Raw genomic sequence first — 25,351 nt, forward strand, 5'->3', positions numbered from 1 at the left:
TTTTAATATATATTTTAGCTTCAATTCCTTTAACAGGTAAATTTTCATTTACTTTATAACTATCCAAAAGTTGTTTAGGATGATAAGAAACATCAATGTCATTTACTGAGTTCACTTTCAAAGATTCATCTAAACTAGTGATCTTTATGCCTACTTTGTTCATTAGATCTCTTCCACATAAATCATTACATTATGTATCGGTAACAAAATATATGTGATTTATACCATAGTTATTAAACCTTATAAGATCAACTTGACCTTTTACCTTTATTTGATGACCTCCATAAGCAGTCAATTCTTTGGAAGATGGAGTCATTTAGTACTTTAATCCAATTTTCACCTAACAGTGAAACACATGAACCAGAATCTATCTCTAAAGGTATATATTTATCTTTAACACAAAATTGTACATTTCTGGTTTAACAGATTTTAGACAATTACAAGAAACTTTCAGCAACATGCTTTTATCAACATTATAAGCACTACGCTAGTGTTATTCATGCACTGGTTCCGGTTCAGAAACTGATTTTACATTTTTATTCTTAAAACTTTTTGAGCTATTTTGCTTGTATGCATCCTTGTGCTTAATCTACATTTTTTCCTAAATGACCCTGTCGACCACAATAGTGGCATTCTGAGTCTTTAAACCTACAAGCAGAACTTGGATGCAGGAAACCACAATGCTTACACTTTGACACAGTCTTGCTATGCACTTTTTGCACTGTACCTGATAAACTGGGATTACCCCTCTCTCCTTCCCCCATGTGAGTTTTTTCAAGCGACAGAATGCGTTCTAGGAGTGTTGAAGATGTTAATGCTTCTAGTTTCAGGTCTTCGGCAAGTAGATATTTGAAATAGGGTTCATGGTCTACTGCCATGAACAATTGGTCTCGCAGCCTGGCATCAAACATGGTACCAAAGTTGCAATCCCTTTCCAAGTCTCTTCAAGTCTGCATAGAGCTCTTTCACAGTTGCTTTTTTCAACTTTACGCCGCTCTTGAAAAGAACACAAGCTTCGGTGATAAGATGGCTTTGTAATGAAGTGGTTTTTCATTAATGTAATGAGCTCATCATATGTCTTCGTAGTTGGCATATCTGGTGCTGTCAAATTCGCTAAAATTCCAAACATTTTTGTGCCTCTGGACACAAATAACTGGTTCTTCTTGCCAGCATCAGTTATATCCTGTGTGGCTGCATGGGCTTCAAACAAAGCCAAGTAGACATCAAAAGGGAGTTCTTCAGGGTTAAATGGCCCAATGGTCTAGCTTCATGGATAGAAAACTGTCAGACACTTTAGGAAATCGTAACCCTTTCTCCTCTCAAGTAGGAGAAAACAAGTACTGTACTGTGTAACAGGAAGTAATATAAGCAAAGGCACCTACTACACTCTGTGTAGTCACCTTTAGCATAGCTTACCCCGGTGTTATGACGCGCGTAGTTAAAGAAAGTTTTCCTGCTTTTATGACCGTTTATCAGTTTTCTGGCCTAAACCACCAGAAAAAACACTTTGACCCTTGTCGCCATTGTTATGTATCGGCTTTTCCTGATGTGCCAATCAGTTCCCCTGCTATTCATTGTCACACGGAAGGGTAGAGGGAAACATAGGCTTTCGGCACGGTGTGTATTTTACACTCTTTACATCATGGTGCTCCAAGAAGCACGCAAATCCAACATTTAACAAAACAAAAACAAAAGGCGCATATCACCATTAACCTAATCATTTCTTTAATGTGAATACACTACAACTATATTCATACATTTTCCTCATTATTTGTTCCAATGCATCATTATTTTTACAAGCAAAAAATGAAAGAATGCAATGTCTTCCTAAGGTCTTATTTATCCTCTTTCCATAGGTAAGACCACTTTTAGACTTGGTGTTTCTCATCCAAAGTCCAACCACAGCTAGTGCAGTTCCAAATGCGAGTAGCTGCCTCCAGACCACCTGTCATAGCTGAACTGGGAAAGTATTCCCATCACAGCAGAAGAACTGAAGACACAAGATGCATGCTTACAAATTGTTAGTTTCATGGTTACTGAAACCCTCCTCTTTTTTCAGCTGGGTGTTAATTTCACTGTGTAGCTAATATAGTAAACAGTAGATAAGTGCAGGTACCTGGTGCTTCACCAATCCTGTGCTGGCTGTGCAATATGCAATAGCCAGGTATCGCACACATACACGAACGAACCACCAAGCTGTCAACAGCTGTCAACTGGAGTTCTGTAGGCTGCCAAGTAAGACCAACATTCTCAACAGTGCAAGGAAAGCAAGAGGCCTGGGTTGTATTGAATGGGAAGGGGAGCACTTGTGGTTGCCCAAAATTATCTCTGTGCAAAGTTAAAAGTGTCTACCAAGAGAAAATGCAAGGGAACCAAGGCGGATCAAGAGAAAACAGCGACAAGTTTAAGTCAAATGTCGACACAAACGCACAGCCCTCTGGAGGTGCTATACCAAAACTAAATGTGAATAGCGGCTTTGAAACCCCAAGAGGGCTCCTTAGGTTGAACAATGATGAATTTTTTTTTCTGGATTTGGTAAGTACGAAAAAAGAAATTTGAGTCGAATCATAGACATGGAAAGGGAGACGAGTTTTAATAGAAACTCGTGGGAGAAAGAATTCATAAAATTAAGGAAAAAAGATTGTGAATTTAAGAAAAGACTATTTTGAAGCCAATAGAGGTATGTGAACTAAAGAAAAATAATTCCGAAATAATGAGCTAAATTAATTAAAAAAAGAACTAATTGAGGTTAACTGTGAAAATGAAAAGATGAAAATAATGATACCACCAATAGTGAGAATTTAAAAGAGGTAAATCACAAAATACAGGCAATGTTTGAAAGAATTGAAGAAAACCGTTAGCTCAGTCTCCACTCTGCCTTTCTCTGGTCCCCTTTCACGACTCTGTTGTCGTCTCTATGTGCCGTCTTTCTTTCATGTATTAACTTTCTTTTAGTATGTCTCTTTCTACTTTTTCACCCCTCACTGTCTTGTTCTTATCACTCACAATTTTCATCTGTAGGAAGTTTAATATTATTCTAAGAGAGGGGGATTAAATGGAGTTTAATTTTCTTTCTTAGCTTACCAAAAATATACAATTGGTCCCTTACAAGCACTGTAGCCAAAATTTGTGAGAAAATGATCAAGAATAGATGGATAAAACACCTGGAAGAAAACAGTATAATAAACCTCAGACAATTTGGATTCAGACAAGAAAGATCATATGCCACAAACTTAATCTGTTTGTACTCATGACTAGTAGATATCATACAAGAAAGGGCTGAATGGGCTGAATGGGCTGAATGTGCTTTCCCAGACTTACAAAAAGCCTTCAACAATGTGCCACACAAAAAATTATTCAAGAAACTGGAAAACATAGGGATACAAGGTAAATTACTAAACTGGAGGGAGGATTTCTTCCATGGCAGAAAAATGTGAATAGTGCTCAGAGAAAAAAGCTCAGCTTGGGAGTAGGTAATTAGTGGAGTTCCATAAGGACCGGTATTGTTCCCAATAATGTTTGCCATTGACGTGAATGACATGGATGAAGATGTGGAATGTTAAATGAGCTTCTTTGCAAATGATGCTAAATTACTGAGGAAAGTGAATACTGAGATTGTAAATCACTAAAGAGAGACCTAAACAAGGTTTAGAAACGGAGTCAGAAGTGGGAAGTAGACTTCAATATTAAGAAATGTGGAATAATGGAGTTTGAAAAAATATATATATCAGGACAATATAAAATTGGAACAAAGGAAATAAAGTGGGATCTGAAAAAGACCTGGGAGTAATTATCTCAAATCACATGTGCCCTGATAAAGAGACAAACATAATTGCCGGAGAATCTTACAACTTGCTAAGATTAATAAAGGTGGCTTTTTCCTATTTAGAACAAAAAATACTAGTTACACTAATAAGGCTTAGACATATGCTGCAACACTATGGTCACCCAGTACCAAAAAGAATAGAAAGAAAATTTAAAGAATCCAGAGAGCAGCCATGTCATATGAGGAGAGACTGGCTAAATTGAAATTACAGACTTTGGAACAAAGAGGAGAAAGAGGCGACCTGCTGAACATTTACAGAATCATGAAAAACACAGAAGTCCTTGATTGAGAGGACTTACTAAATTGGGATACGAGAAATACAAGGGGACATGAAAAGACAACTCAAAAAAGACAGTTATAGAAGAGACCTTGAAATAAGTTTTCCACAGAGTGGTGGACACCTGGAACAATCTGGACAAAACAATAGCATGGGCAAAGACTATACACAAATTTAAGAGCAAACTAGACACTGTGAGATACAAAGATGGGACACCACGAGCATAGCTCCCCTTCCCATAAGATACTAGGTAAATACACTTTTTTTTTTTTTCTCTATTAAGAGTACTAGTATATTGTAACTGACTGGGCTCTTTCATCCATAAGCCTGAGTGTGTAGCAGAACTCAACTCCACCACAGAGCTTAAATAACACATTTAGTTAATGAGTATGAATAATTAACTAGGTTCCTAGGCTAATTTTTTCAGCTGTAATTACCACACCGAAAATAATTTATTAGAAACTTGCAAATACACTTCCTTTCATACATACATACATATACCAAGGCTTTTCCCCCTTAACAAGGGGGGTAGCCAAAAAGAAAAAGGCATAAAATCATTCCCACCCATTCCATCCCTGAATACACTCCACACCCCTCCACCCTCCCTCTTAGCACCTCCTGAATGACGGGTCATCCCTGCACCTTGTCCACAGCCCTGGGTCAGAAGCAGTGTCACAAGACACAGCACATACACAGCAAGGCCGCTTCATTAAATCGGCGACCCCCCTCTCCATCCCCCCATTGCATAAAAGGAGAGGACGGGGAGAAATCCCTTCGGGCTGCGTCAAATTTTGCTCACACATACTACCTCACCCCCCATCCCCCCTCATGCAATCACATCATCATCCATATACAACCATTCTCCATTCACCCATCCTTCCACAACAGACATTCCCCTCTTCCCCAAAGCTCCCTTCACCCCATCCATCCACCTCATCCTAGGATGTCCCCTCATGTTCACTCCCTCCACATCTGCCTTCCACACCTCTTTTACTAGTCTTTCTTCACTCATTCTTTCCATGTGTCCAAACCATCCTAATATTATTTCATCAACCATATATCCCAGCTCCTTTTCCACCCATGTTCTCCTCACCTCATTTCTCACTGTATCTAGCCTAGTAACCCCCATCATACTTCTCAGACACCTCATCTCAAACACATTCAAACTCCTTCTCTCTTCTTATGTTCCATGTTTCTGCCCCATACAGTGCTGTTGGCACAATCACTCCTTCATACAGTCTCCTCTTAGCATCCATTCCCAAATGTCTATTCCTCATTACACTCTTTAATCCACCAAGGCATTTACTCGCTTCTCTCAATCTACATTCTACCTCCACTTTCACTCCACCTTTCCCTGCCACATTTGCACCCAAGAATCTAAAACCATCCACTTCCTCCAGTCGCTCTCCCTTAATGCCCACTTCCAGTCTGCTGCCCCTCTCACCCCTTGTACATCTCATCACCTTACTTTTACCCACATTTATCTTTAGCTTTCTTCTATCACATACTCTCCCAAACTCTGCCACCAACTTCCTCAATCCCTCCTCCGATCCTGCCACAAGCGCAGTGTTGTCCGCAAACAACAGCTGGCTCACCTCCCACTTTTCTCCATTTTCTTTAACCATCTCCAATCCCTTGCCCACTACCCTAGCACTTACCTCTCGCACCACCCCATCCATGTATAAGTTGAACAGCCAGGGCAACATAACGCATCCTTGACCAAGTCCCACCTTTACCTCGAACCACTCACTCTCTCCATTTCCAATCCTGACACAAGCTCTACTACTCTCATAAAAACTCTTGACAGCTCCAAGAAGCTTTCCTCCTATCCCATATATCTGCATAACCTCCCACAGTGCCTTCCTGTCCACCCTATCATAAGCCTTTTCCAGATCCATAAAAGTCCAAAAAACATCCTTCCCCTTTCCTATAGCTTTCTCACATATCTGTCTTACCACAAAGATCTGATCTACACAACCTCTACCTGTCCTAAATCCACACTGTTCCTCACCAATTACTCCTGTTCCTCTCAATCAAGATCCTCCCATAAGCCTTCCCAACTACACTTAACAAGCTAATCCCTCTGAAACTACTACATTCACACTTGTCCCCTTTTCCCTTGTAAAGAGGAACTATACAGGCACTCCTCCAGTACTCTACCCTCTCTCCAGCAAACATTAAATAACCTCACCAACCAGTCCACCATCACTGTACCTCCCTTTTTCAGACATTCTGCATGGCATCCATCCAGTCCAGGTGCCTTACCTGTTTTCATCATCTTAACAGCTGCCTTCACCTCATCCTTCCTTATTTCTCCTCACTCATCACTCTCATTTTCTTCGCATTTCCCACTGCAGCTATCTTTCCTTCCCTATCCTCCTTCACATTTAACAACTCCCTAAAACCGGGACTGCTCGGACAGACAGTCTAGGGAACGACAACTCCCTAAAATATTCTGCCCATGTTCCCCTTACTGCCTTCTCTTCCACTACCATCTCTCCATCTGCACCTTTTACCTTTTCTTCTCTACTTGATTCGCCTCCTCTTCCTCTCTTAATTTCTTTCCAAAACATCTTTTTATTACTTTCAAAATTTTCTGTCAAACTCTTACCCCATTTCACATCTGCTCTCCTCTTTGCAACCTTTACCTTTTGCTTTACTACTCTTTTCTTTTCTTTGTACCTCTCATATGACTCCCTCGTCCTATTTTGTAACCAATCTGTGAAAGCTCGCTTCTTCTCTTCTACAACCTTCTTTGTTTCCTCATCCCACCATTCACTACCCTTTCTTCTATTTCTCCCTGTCCTTCTTGTTCCACACACCATCCTTGCACACTTTATGACTCCCTCCTTGAACCATCCCCATTCCTCCTCCACACCCAGCTCTACTCTACCCTTTACTCCCTCCCACTCCTCCTTCAGCTTCTTTCCGTACTCCTTCTCCTTTTCATTCAGAGTTCACTCTAAGACCCTCCCTACCTTTTGTCCCTTTCCTCTTTCTCCATCTATCCTCCACTCTCAACTTACCTTCCACCAAAAAATGATCTGATATTCCCCCACCCTCTCCCCTTAGCATATGTACATCCTTAACTCTTCCTATCATAATCCTATTTACCACTACATAATCCATTAGCGTTCTATCTACCACTCTTCCCTCCACCACCCTCTCCCATGTGTATTTATGCTTGACTTTCTTCGGAAACACTGTATTTGCTATCATCAACTCTCTTTCTGGACACATTTCCACCATCAACTCTCCACTACTATTTTTTCCTGGAACTCCACATTTCCCAACCACTCCATCAATTGGACCATTTCCTACCCTAGCATTAAGGTCTCCCAGTACTATTACATTGACATTTCTTCATAAATCCTCTATGCACTCATTCAGATCTACCCAAAAGGCCTCCCTTTCTTCTACACTCTTCTCACTGCCAGGCCCATATGCAATTACAAAGACCCACATCTCCTTCCCCACTTGCTTTCACCCCAATATATAACAACACTGCTCATGGTAGTGACAAAGTTACCATCAACCATAAATGTAGTCTCTTTTACCCTAGTTCTGCCTAAGCCTAGTTTCTTCCTTTTGCTCCATTGAGAGCAAGAATGTCAACTTCTGTTTCCTCTTGACACCTACAAAATAACTTGTATGATTCAGTTTAATGCCATATATTCCCCCACTCAGAGGCTACAACAGTGCCTCGAATAAAGAGGAATTTTTGAAACATGGAGTTTGATATAATATGACCTTACTCAACTCGCTTGCTTGCTAAGCAGGATTTGAAGAGCTTCCACTTCCAACATCTGTCACAAGCAGCAACACTCTAGCCTGCTCAGCTGGTGAGCATTCCTAATTCAAATGAAGCATCATTTTAGTTTTTTTCCCTTTTTCAAATGTGCATGCTTTCTTTTGTAGGTGTTTGCATCACTGAGGTATTGTTTGTCCAATAACTCTTTTGACAGGTTTACATATGCCTTAGCTAATATCAATAACTATTGATATCATTTTATGCCAGAAATAGAGCTACTAGAATTAGAATTGATTTATCACAACCTGTGCTATCACCATCCACCATAGATTATAGTATTTGTCAAAATGTTGAAGACTGTAACTAAGAAGCATAAGATAATGCCAGCAAATATGAAAATAAAGAAACTTGGCTGTCGTTACTCATGGACAAGGTTCAGGGAATGGTGGTTCAAATCCTACCACTGGCAAAGTAAAACAAGGTCATAGCTCATTAAATTGCATGCTATAAGGCCGTCTGTAAGGAGCACCATCCTAGCTTTCTGGTAGGGGGGAGTATGTGATCTTAAACTATATCAAATTATGGAAATAAAAGAGATAAGCATGCATAAGCAAGGGACCTTAACATTGCTGACATACAGCCAATGATACCATGAAAATATAGGTCTAATAGGTAGGCTAAAGGTAATAAGAATTATAATGAATTTTCATCCCATTTATAAAAAAAAGGTGACATTACTAAAAATATGACCATAAAAACATGGTAGTGGTACTAGTCTACTCCTACAATGAAAGAGTTAGTATATAAGGTGTGCAAAACTCCTGTCATAAGTGCTTAGTTCCTGCCATTTTCATGTGGTGTTCCACAGAGAGGACTTTAGTTTTTGTATGCATGTGTCCAATTGAGATGGTTTTGGCTCATCTCAATGCTCCATTCTGTAATGTTTTTAATTTGTTTTGATTAGTCTATCTGATTATTAGGAACCCTTCGATGAAGAAGGCATAGTGCAGGGTAGTTTTTATGAGATGCAGATTGTATGTGTTTGTGCAAGAATTACAACAGCTCTGCATGATTATAATTCCATTAATATTTATTTTTGGCATGTGTAGGGAGTGTTTGTTGGTGCTTGGGATATTTCTGGTTGAAGGTAAGGAGTGTGTTGGTAGCAGGTCAAGCTGTTGTGTAATGTTTGATGTTTGGGAGTGAAGTGCACTTCAGGTGAATCCAAAATTCATAGTTGTTGCACTGTATACATGTGTGAGTATATATGATGAGTCTTGTACACAGAGCATGTGAAGGGACTGGTTATCAGCCACTGTCAGGTGTAGCAGGGTAAACATTGGTGTACTCTACTCTTTGAGTCACAAAAATATAAGAGTATACATTGGAAATACATAGGAAAATGTGAAAGGGTGTGACAATGGTGCCTGTTTCTGAGACCAAGTACCATCTAGTACCTGGTCCTCCTGTTTATACCTCCAGGTGGAGGTAGCCAGTTGTCTTGTGTAACAGAATGTCATGTTGTTATATCCATTCCTTATTACAATGGTGCTGCTGTGACTTGATATAGTTTCTTGGTACCATTACATGATCATGGTATAACTTCCAAAAACAATGATTCCAAGTGCTGAAACCATCAAACATAGAAACCAGCTCATTTGGTAGGTCATAGGTCATTTAGAATATTACTTACATACCTTATACCTTTATTGGATGAGAATATCCTCAGCTAATACTTGAAAATAAATATCAAGTAGAAATTACATATTAGCTTTGAAGATTTCATATGTTCTAACAACAGTAATTCATTTATAATAAAAGAATATGCAGTATTAAGGGAAAATACTAAGGTAAGACACTGTCTGTAACAAGTTGGGAAGAGTGGAGAGAATAGAAATGGATCTAGGTTCAATTCTAATCCTGAACCTAGTCTGATATACACTTAAATTTCTTCACCCACCTTCCTCACAAAATATACAAATTCTTTCCAAGAACCTATCACATTGAAACCTACATGTGCATGCAAGGCCTATACATTATTCTTGATAACATTTACTTGTATCAATGCTAAATATCTTTATACAAAATTCAACTTTAACAAGCAATGCACAAAATCAATTTGTAGACCTGAATTATCACCCAATAAAATCAACCTACTGTCAGTGGATCAAGCTTTGCTCAGGCCTGTGAGCTTGAGATGTTTACTGGGTGATAATTTAATCTATTTTTTTTTTTTTATTGTTCTACTTGGGAAGCAACAGTTTAGTTCCATTTCCCTTGTGACTTCTCACCTTCCAATTTGTCTTTTGTATTCTTTCCATCGATCTTTTCAGTTTTCTTACCCATGTATATTACAGAAGGTGACTGGTTAACCAACAGTGTTTAATGAATGGAACAAAATTGTAAACCATGTAGTGACCACTGAAACTATTTAAAAAAAAAAAAAAAAAAAAAAAAAAAAGACAGCTTATGGATAAGGATCAAAGTTGGTAAAAGCCATAGAACTCCCTAGTGTAGGCTTTACGGTCCCTTGCAGTCCCTCCATTCTCAAGTTCATTTCTCGGTAGCGTGAGTTTTGAGGTGCTTTTTCATATTGTAAGACTGACTAAACGAAGACTTGCAAATGGGACATTGATACGGCTTCTCTCCGGTGTGAGTTCTCATGTGTGTTGTCAAACTGGAAGAGCTGGAAAACGAACTCGGACACACACTACATGGATACGGCTTCACGCCAGTGTGAAGACTCATGTGACTCTTCAAGGAAGAAGACACAGTAAATGAAGCCTGGCACACGGTGCATTCATAGGGCTTCTCGCCAGTGTGAAATCTCATGTGACTCTTCAAATTATTAGACCAGGAAAAAGAAGCCTGACACAGAGGACATTCGTACGGCTTCTCGCCAGTGTGGGTCCTCATGTGACTCTTCAAATGATGAGATAAGGAAAACGAAGTCTCACACACAGTGCATTTAAAGGGCTTCTCAGCAGTGTGAATTGCCATGTGATTCTTCAAAGAAGAAGACTGGGAAAATGAAGCCTGGCACACAGCACAATCATGAGACTTCTTGACAGCGTGAGTTCTCATGTGAAACTTCAAATTAGAAGACACGGCAAACGAAGCCTCACACACAGTGCATTCATAAGGCTTCTCAGCAGCGTGAGTTTGCATGTGACTCTTCAAAGAAGAAGACTTGGAAAATGAAGCCTGACACACAGTACATTCATAAGGCTTCTGACCAATGTGAGATCTCATGTGACTTGTCAAACCACCAGACTGGGAGAATGAAGCCTCGCACACGTCGCATTTATAAGGCTTCTGGCCAGTGTGAGTTCTGAGGTGTTTCTTGAGAGAAGAAGAGACAGAAAACGAAGCCTCGCACACACTACACTGATAAGGCTTCTCTCCAGTGTGGGTCCTCATGTGACTCTTTACGTGATACGACTGGGAAAAGGAAGCCTCACACACCGTGCACTTGAAAGGCCTCTCGCCAGTGTGGGTCCTGATGTGACTCTTCAAGTGATGGGACCTGGCGAAGGAAGCCCGACACAGAGAACACTCGTAAGGCTTCTCGCCAGTGTGGGTCCTCATGTGATTCTTCAAAGGAGTCGACTCGGAAAACGAAGCCGGACACACACTGCATTTGTGAGGCTTCTCGCCTTTGTGAGTTGCCATGTGACTCTCCAAAGGAGACGACTCGGGAAATGAAGCCGGACACACAGTACATTTGTAAGGCTTATCATCAGTTATCGTGCGACTTCTCAAATTATGAGACATGGTCGGTCAATGAAGCCTGATACACAGTACACTTAGGTCTCCCACCAGCGTGAGTATTTATATGCTTCTCATGTGATTCTTCAAATTACCAGCCCATGAATATGAAGAGTCACATAAACTACATTAACGAGGTTTTCCGTCACAGCGACTTCTCTTATGATTTTTCAAACTACAACACGAGGAAGATGGCCTTCACAATGGGTACAAGGTATCTTGCCTGTGTCAATTCTTTTATGTCTTTTCATACAACCTGAACTTGTAAATGAGGACTCACAATGTTTACATTCAAAAGGTTTCTCACGACGTGACACTTTAGATGAGCTGACAACCTCAAAAATACAGAGATACAAACAGTACATTTGTCAACTCTTTCTCCAGTGCGAGTTGTCGCATGTCTTTGTCAACCAGCTGTGGAGATGAAGACTCGCACAAGGGGCACTTATGATAACGCGTCTCACCAGTACGAACTCACATGTGCACCTCTAAAGAATCTTCTGTCTTGTCATTCATCCTGAAAAATGTTCCTTTCTCACTGTACAACTGGTACATGTGCCTTCCTGTACCTTAAGGAATGAAAAAAAAAAAAAAAAAAAAAAATATATTACTATACATAAATATACATGCTTCCTTGATATATCCATATATCTTAAAAAATGATAATAATAAAAGATGTTTAAATATTGAATTTGTAAAAGAAGCTAACATAATGTGGGCATATACATTGTTCTTGATAACACTTGTATAAATGCTCAATATCTTTCTACAAAATTTAACTTTGATAAGTAATGGACATTAAAAAAATTGTATACCTGAATAAAATGAAGCCACTGCAGATGACTTAACATTTGTTCAGATCAAAAACAAATATATTATGCTGTACCAGCCTCCCAGCCATGTAATCACTGTGTCAGCAGATCGAGCCTCACCCAGGCCAGTGAGCTTAACCCATTAAACTCCGATGACAAGATTCTTGTCATTTGGTCAAATAAAACAAAAAATCATAAAACACCAAAATGTTTGATCAAACACCAGAAAAATATGACGTCGGTCCCTCGCTTCACGAAGCGAGGACTGACGTCATACTTTTCTGGTGTTTGAACAAACATTTTTGTGTTTTATGATTTTTTGTTTTATTTGACCAAATGACAAGACATCTTGTCATCGGAGTTTAATGGTTTAAGCTGTTTACTGAGGGGGTTACTGCCTTTGCTGGGCATCACAGTGGGGGGCTCAAGGTTGCATTACTCATTCTCTTTTACTCTGAGTAATAATAAACACAGAAAACGTGATCAAACCAGTTCACAGAATCCAGGGGTAACTCATGTACATACATATACCAAGGCTTTTTCCCCCTTTCAAGGGAGGTAGCCAAAAAGAAAAAGGCATAAAAACCATTCCCACCTATTCCATCCCTAAAACACTCCACTCGCCTCCCTCTTATTTTGGCACCTCCTGGATGATGGGTCATCCCTGTATCTTGTCCACTGCTCTGGGTCAGAGTCAGTGTTGCAAGACACAGCATGTCCACAGCAAGGCCGCTTCAATAATTCGACAACCCCCCCCTCTCCGTCCCCTCATGCAGAAAAGGAGAAGACGGGGAGTAATACTTTCTGGCTGCTTCAATCTTTTCTCACACATACTAACTCATCCCCAAACCCTCCACCCATTCCACCTCATGCATCAAATCACCCATATACAACCAATCTCCATTCACCCCTATCTTCTGTCCTCTCCTGTCCTTCCTCAACAGACATTCCCCTTCACCCCATCCATCCATCTTATCCTAGGTTGCCCCCTCATGTTTACTCTCTCCACATCTGCCTTCCATACCTCTTTTACTAATCTTTCTTCAATCATTTTTTCCATGTGTCCAAACTATCCCAATACTCTTTCATCCACCCTATCTCCCAGCTCCCTTACCACCTCTGTTTTCCTCCTTTCTCACTCTATCCAGCCAAGTAACCCCTATTATACTTCTCAGACATTTAATCTCAAACACATTCAAGCTCCTCTCTTATGTTCCATGTTTCCGCCCCATACAGTGCTGTTCGCACAATCACTCCTTCATACAGTCTCCTCTTAGCATCCATTCCCAAATGTCTATTCCTCATTACACTTTTTTATCCACCAAGGTATTTACTCGCTTCTCTCAATCTACATTCTACCCCCAGCTCCACTTCACCCCTTTCTGCCACATTCGCACCCATGTATCTAAAACTATCCACTTCCTCCAGTCGCTCTCCCTTTATGCTCACTTCCAGTCTGCTGCCACTTTCACCCCTTGTACATCTCATCACCTTACTTTTACCCACATTTATCTTCAGCTTTCTTCTTTCACACACTCTCCCAAACTCTGTCACCAACTTCCTAAATCCCTCCTCTGATCCTGCTACAAGCGCAGTGTCGTCTGCAAACAACAGCTAGCTCACCTCCCACTTTTCTCTATTTTCTTTGAACATCTCCAATCCCTGACACACTACCCTTGCATTTATCTCTCGCACCACCCCATCCATGTATAAGTTGAACAGCCAGGGCGACATAATGCATCCTGACGAAGTCCCACCTTCACCTCAAACCACTCAATCTCTCCATTTCTAATCCTGACACAAGCTCTACTACTCTCGTAAAAACTCTTCACAGCTCCTAGAAGCTTTCCACCTATACCGTATATCTGCAAAACCTCCCAGTGACTTCTTGTCTACCCTGTCATAAGCCTTTTCCAGATCCATGTACAACTACAAAAATATATATATAATCAAGACACCGACTCCGGCATCCTGGTGTACCACTCGTGCTTCATGATGCCCTTGGTCCAACTTGGCCAGTGGCAGGGTTTGAACCACCATCCCCTTGGCCTTCGCTGCAAGAAATGATGCCCTAACCCGCTTGGCTAATGAGTAGATAAGGATTGTAAATGAATAGTGCAACCCAAAGTAATGTTCTCATCCAATTCATAATTTTCCAACACGAAATGAAAGTTTCCAATTTTCAGTCCTGCTCATGGTTAGGTTATGCAAGATTTTGTCACATGCTAGCTAGTTGGAAAAGTGTTATTCTATCAGAAACATCCACAGTTCTGGTTCACTTGGCTCACCAAACTTTCTTCCAGCCATAATAAAAAAAAAGAAATTAACAATAATAACAAATAAAAAGTAATTATAGCTACACACGACCTTGTGTATTTTTTGTTAAATTAAAATTCAAACTGATTTGTATAGGTAATTGTGACTTTTTGTTTATTTTGCTAGTTAAAGGTCACACGATAATTAACCTATCTTAACTTACAAAGTATCCTATTTTTGCCTATAATGTATGATGAAAGTTTCACACAGGGGCAATTGTAAGATGAAAATAATGATATATGAGCACAAAAGTTTTAACTTTTGTCAACCTGAGTTCTCCCCTCTACTTCAACTACCAGTTTATGTCGATCCCTGGAGTCCTTTCCTGTCATTAGACCAAATCCTGCTTATAAAACAACTGTTTTGCAATTCTCTCACAACACAACTCCCAAAGCTTCGGTTGTACAGAAAGTGATACACCTTGCACTTGAAAATACTGATATAGATGTATAGTCATGTCAATGGGTCTTACATATTTGTACCTGGGTTCTATTCCTGTATCATACAAGCAAATTTCTTACCTCTCTTTTTCACATTTGAAATATCTATCTTTCCTAGGGAATTATTGCATTACATTAAGTTAGGTTGCATTACATTATGAGCTATTGGACAACAAATTTCCTACATCTGTGTTTGCATTTATCTGGAAAAATTTTCCTATAACTATTAAGAACATAAGAAATAAAGGAGACTGCAAAAGACCATAAGGCCTACACTAGGCAGCTCCGTATTCATCCCCACCTGTCATTCCCATCCATAAAGTTGTCTAATCGTTTCTCAAAACAACTGATAATTTCAGCGCTTACTATATGGCTACTAAGTTTATTCCATTCATCGACCACCCTATTAGTAAACCAATTCTTGCCTATTTCCTTCTTAAAGCTAAAATTGTCCAGTTTATACCCATTACTGCGAGTCCTGCCCTGTTGTTTTATTATGATGACCTTGTTTGCATCACCCTAGTTATAGCCTTTGATCCACTTGAATACTTCTATTAGATCATCCCGCACTCTGCGTCTTTCCAGAGAGTGTAAGTTTAGGTGCCTAAGCCTCTCTTCGTAAGGCAAATTTCCGAGTCCTTGTATCATTTTGGTCATTCTTCTCTGTACTGATTCTAGTGAATTTATGTCCATTCTGTAGGACTGAGACCAAAACTGTACCGCATAGTCAAGGATGGGTCTAACTATCGCTAGATAGAGTTTAATAATTACCTCTGCACTTCTATTCGTTACCGTCCTAGCAATGAAGCCTAATGCTCTGTTAGCTTTATTTCTGGCGCTAATACACTGCTTCCTGGTTTTAAGGTCCGGACTCACCAGAACTCCCAAGTCCCTCTCGCACTCAGATTTTTCTAAAAATGTGTTATCTAAGCTGTATCTATTTTCGGGGTTGTGTAGCCCTACGTTTAACACGCTACACTTAGAGATATTGAAGTTCATTTGCCATTTCACCGACCATGTTAACAGCTTATTAAGGTCATCCTGCAGAATCTGGGCGTCGTCTCCTGACCTAATTAGGCGTCCTATTTTAGTGTCGTTCCACAAACTTACTAACATCACTATTTATTCCATCGTCTAAGTCATTTATGTACATAATGAACAAGGGACCCAAAACTGAGCCCTGGGGGACCCCGCTAGCAATATTGCCCCACCTAGATTTTTATTCCATTTATGGTGACCCACTGTTTTCTGTTACTAATCCAAGCTCTAATCCATTCTAACACTTTTCCTCCTATGCCATGGGCTTTGATTTTATTTAGTAGTCTCTGCTGTGGCACCTTGTTGAACGCTTTGCTAGTCAAGGTAAATAACATCATAATTTTAATTGTTATCTGACGCCTAGTATACTTTAGTGTAACAGGATAGTAGATTAGTCACATATGACTTACCCTTGGAGGAACCATGCTGTGAATCACGAATTAAATTATGCCCTTCAATGTGTTCTCTTAGTCTATTTTACTATTATTGATTCAAAATTTTTTTCCTATAACTGATGTCAGAGGTCTGACCTGCCCAAGCTGAAAGTGATCTGGAGATATTGGGACCTGCATCCAATATTAATGTAAGACTGCATAAGGGAATACAGCTGCTCATGCAATGACTTCTAATTGATATGACATGGACGTATGGAGTGAATATCAAGAAAGATTTTACTCACAAGAATATCATAATTAGTGCACACTGAATTCAGAGCAAACTTTATGAATTCTTGATTTTCCTACTGAGGAGGACTGAATAGTCCCATCCCCAATAAGAAAGTAAGAACAATGCAAGCAAACAGGATACACACACTAATAAACATAAAGATGTTTGCTAGTCTTAACTCTTTTCTAATCACTACCAATGTTAATACTCCTTTGTGACTGTTATATATGGAGCTCAAAATATGATAATTAGAGCTAGCCAAAGATAAAGTTTGCAGGTGAGACTGGCAAACACCAAAATATTTGTCTCAACTCTCTACAAATTGGTACCAACATTGCTATTATTTTGTGATACTACATATGGGGCACTCATTGATAAGAGCTAGAGGTAAGATGTGTAGCAGTGAAACCCGACCTGACCTAACCTATCCCCTTGGCTAGTATAAACTAAAAATGTCCACTCATCTCAATTTTTTCTTAAATAGCTATTGACATTAATATTAGTTTCCGGTACTTATATCTCGGGTTAGAAATATTAAGAGTGATAAAAGCTAACCGACTATATACGTAACTGCAGGTGCCAGGATGGCAAAACACACGACATAATAGTATTTACCCTTGTTCAGAATGCAAAATACGTTACCAAATGGGCCCGGGAATTGAAGTGTACCAAATGCCAAAAGTAAACACACTACGCATGCACTAACCTACTTTACCACTATATGATTTCACGAATTCAAGAAAGGCATATTTGTTTAGTCTGTACAAAAAAGTCAGGAAAACAAGCTCATCAAACAGCTAACAGAGGGCAACTCAAAATTTGTCTTTTCATTAGGGCTGCCGTGTTTTGACTATCCGTGCTTTGCTCTGATTGGTCAAGTTGTCGGACCACTCAGTGCACAGTTGTGAGCTATGACGTCACGCCATTTTCTTTGTCAGTTTGCATGGAAAACTAAAGGAAATGTTGGGTATCTTAAATGCAGAGGAATTAACATTATTGTTTACGGTTTTTGTTGTTTATAATAATATACTTGATAGTTTCGTGGATATAGAATAGAAGTAGTTCATTATCTCATATTGCATTTTAATGAGTACATTGTTATTGTAATTCTACCCCAAAATTAACATAGAAGTTTATAACAATAGGAATTAACTATACAAGTTTATAACTGGGAATTAACCATACAAGTTTATAACAACAGGCCTATGATAACATCTAAAAGTAGAAAATTACAACATAGTTATTTTACACTTTCTAACAACCACCCATCATATTTACTTCCTCTGAAATATATATCAGTGAAGAGATTGACTGACATGAGAGGGAGTTTCTGGATTTCGTTTTTACATTATTCAGCTTGGAAAATAATCTCTCAGCATCGGCATTAGAGGTTGGCAAGGAGAGAATATATAGAACTCATGTAGGAATGTTCCCAAATTTGTTTTTATCGTCACAGTGGACATATGACTTTAATTTCAAATAAAAACTCACAATATCAGATCTCGTGTTTCTGATCTCATCAGGGATTTTGATATAATCAAAGCTCCTCCATTCATTGTCAATCACTTGAGGGTCACAACAATATAGCCTCGGGAGCAATGTAATAATGTTTCCAAAAGAGGGAACGGCAGATCTGGATTTAGGGTCTAACAATTTATCTGGAGCAATGAAGGAGGCCATGTACCAAAATTTGTTATGCAAATAAAAGAGTTTTTATTTTTATTTGAACACAGAGTTATGAGAAACTGCTGGCATCTAGTACGCACATTACACCGAAGCTGGGGATTATTGACTATATCTCTGTTAGAAGTGAACAGCTTACCAACCGCATGACCTAAGTATATTTGGTGTAATGGACGATGGAGCGACGTCGTATCAGTGGGATCTACGTCTGCGAGATCTTTATTTCGAAAGGCACCGGTGCAATGGTATCCTAAAAGCATTAAAAGAAGCCCTGATACTTGTTCATGCAAGAGATGAATAGTTGGACCTTTTCTCTGAAATAATCAATCTACTTCATTGGCAAGACTGTATTTAAGAACTGATAATAGCACAATACAGATGGGTCATTCAAATTTGAGACTATGTGTTGTACAGAGAGCAGCCTTTCTTCAGTTTCCTTATGTTGAAAATATATTGTTAATGATGTCCTCTGTTCTAATAATCTTTTAATTGCATCATGGTACGACAGCCATCGAGTCTGACACGGATGAAGCCTCTTGTGAGGTTTAAGGTTACAAAACTCTTGAAATTGCTTGAAATCACCTCGCCTTTTTGCGATATGTGAGAAAAAAATAGTAAATATGTCGCCAAAGATCTTCACAGTGTCGTGGCAGTGTCTTGGTCGCCTCAGAAGAGCACAGATGAAGAGAATGGCATATACTGTACATTTCATGGGGGTAATACCTGAAAATTTGTAATTAAGCGACTACACAACGAATTATTAATACCCATAATATTTGACACACCGTCTGCCGCGATTCCAATCAAATTAATGAGGGGTATTTGAATAACAGTTAATGTATTAGTTATCACTTAATACAAATTTTTACCAGTGGACCCTTCCAGGTTATTATCAACATACATATCAACAATGTCCGGCATTCTGGTTTGTATTGTATTTCTTTCATAATCCATAAAACGTACCAATATTGCACATGATTTTTGTAAGAACCTAACAAGAATAAAGGAGACTGCAAGAGACCATGAGGCCTACACTAGGCAGCTCCGTATCCATCACCACCTGTCGTCCCCATCCATAAAGTTGTCTAATCGTTTTTTAAAACAACTGATAGTTTCAGCGCTTACTAAGTTTATTCCATTCATCGACCACCCTACCACACTAAGTTTTTTCCATCATACCACCCTATTAGTAAACCAATTCTTGCCTATTTCCTTCTTAAATCTAAATTTATCCCGTTTATACCCATTACTGCGAGTCCTGCCATGTTGTTTTATTATGATGACCTTGTTTGCTTCACCCTTGTTATAGCCTTTGATCCACTTGAACACTTCTATTAGATCACCCCGCACTCTGCGTCTTTCCACAGAGTGTAAGTTAAGGTGCCTAGCCTCTCTTCGTAAGGCAAATTTCCGAGTCCTCGTATCATTTTGGTCAATCTTCTCTGTACTGATTCTAGTGAATTTATGTCCATTCTGTGTACTTGTATCCGTGGTCTCATCAATTACAAAGGGAAATTTGTTCGATCTTAGTTTATTCACAGTGTCTCCTTTCACGTTACGTCCTATAGATTTGACGATATCTGCAAACTTTGACCTTTTTATCCCATTCAACTCCGATGACAAGATGTCTTGTCATTTGGTCAAATAAAACAAAAAAATCATAAAACACCAAAATGTTTGATCAAACAACCAGAAAAATATGACGTCAATCCTCGCTTCGCTCGCAGCGAAGCGAGGACTGACGTCATATTTTTTCTGGTGTTTGATCAAACATTTTGGTGTTTTATGATTTTTTGTTTTATTTGACCAAATGACAAGACATCTTGTCATCGGAGTTGAATGGGTTAAAGAAAGAGCCTGCGCTATCTTAGAGTCTGGAAGTATAGTTTGTAATAGAGGTATCATATGGTCTACCAACATAAATGCCATGTTATGTTTGGCAACGAAACAGGCTAACATTATCATAGCAAATGCCACTCCGTTGTTAGCATAGCCGGGAGGGGTTGTTAGCATAGCCGGGAGAAGCCCCTCATCTTGGGTGTGTACCTCATCCTGAATCTTCAGCATGTTTGAGACGTGATATCTTGTTCCCTTGTGCCTTTTAACCCATTCAACTCCGATGACAAGATGTCTTGTCATTTGGTCAAATAAAACAAAAAATCATAAAACACCAAAATGTTTGATCAAACACCAGAAAAATCTGACGTCAATCCTCGCTTCGCTGCGAGCGAAGCGAGGATTGACGTCATATTTTTTCGCTGCGAGCGAAGCGAGGATTGACGTCATATTTTTCTGGTGTTTGATCAAACATTTTGGTGTTTTATGATTTTTTGTTTTATTTGACCAAATGACAAGACATCTTGTCATCGGAATTGAATGGGTTAATGGATGTCACTTCAGGGGTCTTTTTGAATATGGTACACTGTGCTTTAGAGTCATCTCCCTCCACTCGTGACGACCAGGCTTGATAGTTAGCCTCCGACAGCCAAGTCTCACGAAACCTCTTTGTAGGCGCCATATAATTATGTAGTGCAAAAAACTCTGGAAATGCGTGAATCGAGCTAAATAACTCATTTACAAGTCTTCTGGAACCCTAAAGTTCATAATAAACGAATATATACTTTAGAAATAAATACACTTCAGCTATGTAGCGAGGTCCTCATTTAAGTAATAGTATGAAATAAATTTTGACTGTATACAGATACACATAAAGTAAACTTGCACAGAGTATATAGGAGTACTGATAAGTGCAACATCGATCTCGCACCTATCTTTCATGCCTACAAGTAAAATATACAGTTGTTACAATAAACCTATTCATAAATAGCTTATACATATAATGTAGAACATAGAGATATTTTGATTAGCTAATTATAACTTATTAGTAATGGGTCAGGTAATGATTAAATTTAAGGAATATTTATATTGCTATCTGTGTATACTTGTAATTGCCACTATATATTGTCATTTATTGTGGTTATTTTTGGAACGATTTAATTGTATTGGAAAACATCTGCATTAATGTGTTAACGCTTACGAATACAATTTGGACCATTAAACAAAATAAAATAAAAGAAAGCATACATGAAAATTAAAAACACACCTGAACATCACGTTTTCATTTGAAAATACATTAAAGAGGACTACAAATTTAGGTGTAACTCTTGTAATTCATTTTGACTTTTGAACGATAAGCATAATCATATACACAAATAGTAATATATTAAGTACGTAAGACGGATAATGAAAATCATGTTAAGAATGTCCGTTTAAATCTACAAACACCGTCATGGAAACTGAGTTTCCATGACGTCATATGTAATTAAAACAATGACGGACTAAGAACATCGGAGTAAAACGAGTTAAAAGTAGAAGTGACAATGATGAATCAACGGCAGAGTAATTATTCATTCGGGAAAGCAAGTATAGATGTTAAAAAAACTATGTAAAATAAGAGAAAATATGAAGGAAGTAGGCGGATTATAAACGAAGGAAACAAAATAAAAATAAGATAGAATTTTTTACATTTTGTCGCGGTCGGAGTATGAACGAAATACAGTAATTCAAAACACAAAGTAAGCGTTTTAGGGTAGGAAATTACAAAGGCAGAGCATGGTCCTTAACTAGGTCGGATGCGAAAAAATATAATAATGATCAGCGGCGGCGCCAGGAATTTTTAGTTGGGGAGGCGAAGGGGGGGCTGAGCAAATTTTTGGGGTGGCTGATAGTTACTACTATAATTTACGCGTTAGCGGCAATCCGAAAGGCGTAGTCCAAGGTCCACCATGGGGTCAAAGGGGCCGGCCTAGGGTCCTTGGTGGGGTCCAGGGGCACCGCCCTGACGGGAGCTCTGCTAGGATTTTTTGTTGGGGGCTGAGGAGGTGATAAGGGGGCGGGGGTCTCAGAAAATAAACTCAGAACATCTGAACATGGGAGGCATACCATGCTGTTTTGATCCCGGTAAAAAAAAGTTGATTTTCTAACCTCACTTATCTATTGTTCGAGTGAGGTATATCGAGTTTCCAAACCCACTGCTGGAGGTCTATTATTATCACTTCACCGAGCTGCTATTCCACTTAGGTTGCAAAAAATGACACGGCAGGATTGTAATCAAAACCCCCTCTACATGCTCTGCATGCTGTGAGTGACTAGGGTTTCTTGAGCTGGAATTAAATGTCTATGAATGGGGTATTATTGTCTGTCAATCATCAAATTGTGTAATTGGGTAAGGAAGGAAATCAAGTGTATATTTTTACCGTGACCAATTTATCATGCAGTACATGCCATAGGAAATTCAGGGCCAATGTGGAAATTCAAAAGCTTCTTATATAGTATTGTGGGCCCTGGCATCTAATTACCCTTTTAACCCATGTAGCATACACGTCTGTGTAAATTGCTTCATGAAACATTACTTGAAGTAGGCTATATTTCTTCAATTGTCGAATAAGTAAAAATTGAAACAAAACAAAAACAAAAAGGTTTTACGGTTTGTAAAACATTTATATGAATGAAAATGAAATTCATATATAGCTGAACAAACACTTTTGAAACATAAGCACTTCTCTTGAAACTATTTACATATTTCGATAACAAAAATGTAATCCTCTTGCTAAACTTAATTGCAAGTTGTTCCTTAAGAATATTTTTAAAAACAGATAGAAATACATGTTTTCTTCATTCAGTGTCCTTCATATGAAAAAGCCAATAAATCCTTGATGTTTTGACATTTCATGGATTTCAACCATAAACAGATAAAGTTAAAAAAAAGAAGAGAAACTCTCAGGAAATACACCGTTCCACCTACTTTAAAATGATACGCATATTCCTATGGTTGGCAGGAAATGCATCGATAATCATATCCCTGTCTAACATCTTTGCTCTTTGGGAATTGATGTTTAATACTCCAAGATTACTGGTACGTTTGTCACCGCTACTGTTACACAAGTAGGTTTTCAGATGCTTTAGGCACGAAAAGCTTCTTTCACGTGATGCTGAGTTAACTGGAAGAGTAACATTAATAAGCACTAGCTTATAGAAATCTATGAATGCATCCGTGTACGGTTGGAGCATGATGGCAAAAACTCTGCTTGCACCATACATGGAGAAAGGCCACGTCTTGTATATAGACTCTTCCTATTACTCAAGCCCAGATTTGTCCCGTTTTCTGCACGACAAAGGGGTCGGAGGATCCTGCGGTACAGCTCGAAAGACACGAAAACACATGCCTCCGCTTTTCGAGGCACACAAATCTAGAAGTGGGGACCACAACATTCAGAAGTGGGGAAAGGTCATGGCAATGCAGTGGCATGGCAAGCGTCAAGTCATTATGCTGTCAACTCTGCATACCGGGGAAGGTGAATTATAGGATAGGTGAAGTAATAAAGAAACCAGAACTTGTGATTGACTACACGGTAAATATGCGTCTTGTTGACAAGGCCGACATGATGGTCAGCTTTGTGGAATGTGTGAGGAAAACTGTGCTCAATGCCTACAATTTCAGGCTGATAAGGAGTGGCAACAGACCAATGTCTCTGAAGAAATTCACGTATGCACTGTCGTACCAATTGCTGGAGAAGTTCGTTCGGAGAACCAAGCTCACCACACCCAGGCCAGGCCGCCACTCGCTACTTCAAAATATTCCCGATCGTCTGGCCTGCACAGCGTGGGTACAGAGACACTACCTGCAAATCTCTCTCACCCCCAGCACCTACTGCTGCCTCAATAATAACACGTACAAAAAGACAAAGGGATTGCCACGTTTGTATGAACACCATCCTGCGACCAAAGAAAAGAAAATCAACATCTTACCATTGTAAGATCGAGTGCAATGTAGCACTCTGCCCAGGGAAATGCTATACGCAGTACCACATTCTTCGAACCTATTGAGTGCTAGAGTACTGAAAAAGAAATATGCCTTGTGGCTACACGCCAAACGACGCATCATTCCATTTGTCAAATGTGTACTTTTATTGAATGTGGTGCTGACCTAAGTTTATTCCCCCTCTTTCTCCACACTAGCTTTCCTTCCTAAATGTATTGTTGCATTTCTCTTTTCTTCAGACATTTACGCCTGTCCTTCCTTTACTTTCCTCTCCTCACCCCTTCACTATCCTCTCCCTTCACTTCTCTTTCCTTTCTCATCTCATTCCGCATTATTTATGAGGAATTATATATTCCTGCTGTCCACTTGCTATATGATGTTATGGTCTAAAAGAAAAAGTCTAAAGGAGTTATTGCTATAACGAAAATTATTTGTTTGTTCTATTATCATATTTTCATTCTAGTTTTCACTCATTTATTATCAGATTTGATGTATTGGAAATTGTTCATTTCTCGTCTGTCTGTATTATTTCCTTCATGATATAATGTTGCATTGTCATGAATTGGCAGTAGTTATTACTGTATTGGAAGTAATCATTTTCAACTTTTACTAATTCTTATTGTATTGGAAATCATATATTCTAAAGGTGTATTTCTTTATATTTATATTTTGAAAATGTAAAATCAATTCATGAATCTATACGTCACCATCTAGCATCTCTTTAGCTCCAATCATTTATCGTTGAAATGTGAGCTAGAGACAGATGCGCTTTCTCCTCTCTTTCCAGATGGTAGGTACTGTATCCAAGGATGAGGGAGATAGTGCTATAGTCGCTGAAAGCCGACCCTCATTTCAACCCTTCATTCCGTTTCGTTTCCTCTCTTTACGTTTCCGTCTAATATTCCATTATTATTTCTTCGTCGTATTCTGCAGTATCATAACGTATTACAGGA

The 25,351-nt window shown here is 39.1% G+C and overlaps 1 protein-coding gene across 2 annotated transcripts; it reads right to left on the reverse strand.

Moving 5' to 3' along the window:
• Nucleotides 1-9,549: 9,549 nt before the first annotated feature.
• Nucleotides 9,550-17,753, reverse strand: LOC143031708 (uncharacterized). 2 transcript variants are annotated; one of them, XM_076195897.1, is made up of 2 exons: nucleotides 17,626-17,753; nucleotides 9,550-12,191 (listed from the first exon to the last, which is right to left on the reverse strand). In XM_076195897.1, exon 2 carries the CDS (start codon nucleotides 11,626-11,628, stop codon nucleotides 10,408-10,410), a length of 1,221 nt encoding a protein of 406 aa, XP_076052012.1. In that variant the 5' UTR covers nucleotides 11,629-12,191; nucleotides 17,626-17,753; the 3' UTR covers nucleotides 9,550-10,407. The 2 variants fall into 2 exon arrangements, with proteins under 2 accessions (XP_076052012.1, XP_076052013.1); XM_076195898.1 differs by having other exon boundaries at nucleotides 17,601-17,747.
• Between the last annotated feature and the right edge of the window lie 7,598 nt (nucleotides 17,754-25,351).

Source organism: Oratosquilla oratoria, chromosome 12, assembly GCF_046742065.1.
Source record: "Oratosquilla oratoria isolate Oo_2021 chromosome 12, ASM4674206v1, whole genome shotgun sequence".
NCBI classification, from domain to species: Eukaryota; Metazoa; Arthropoda; class Malacostraca; order Stomatopoda; family Squillidae; genus Oratosquilla; species Oratosquilla oratoria.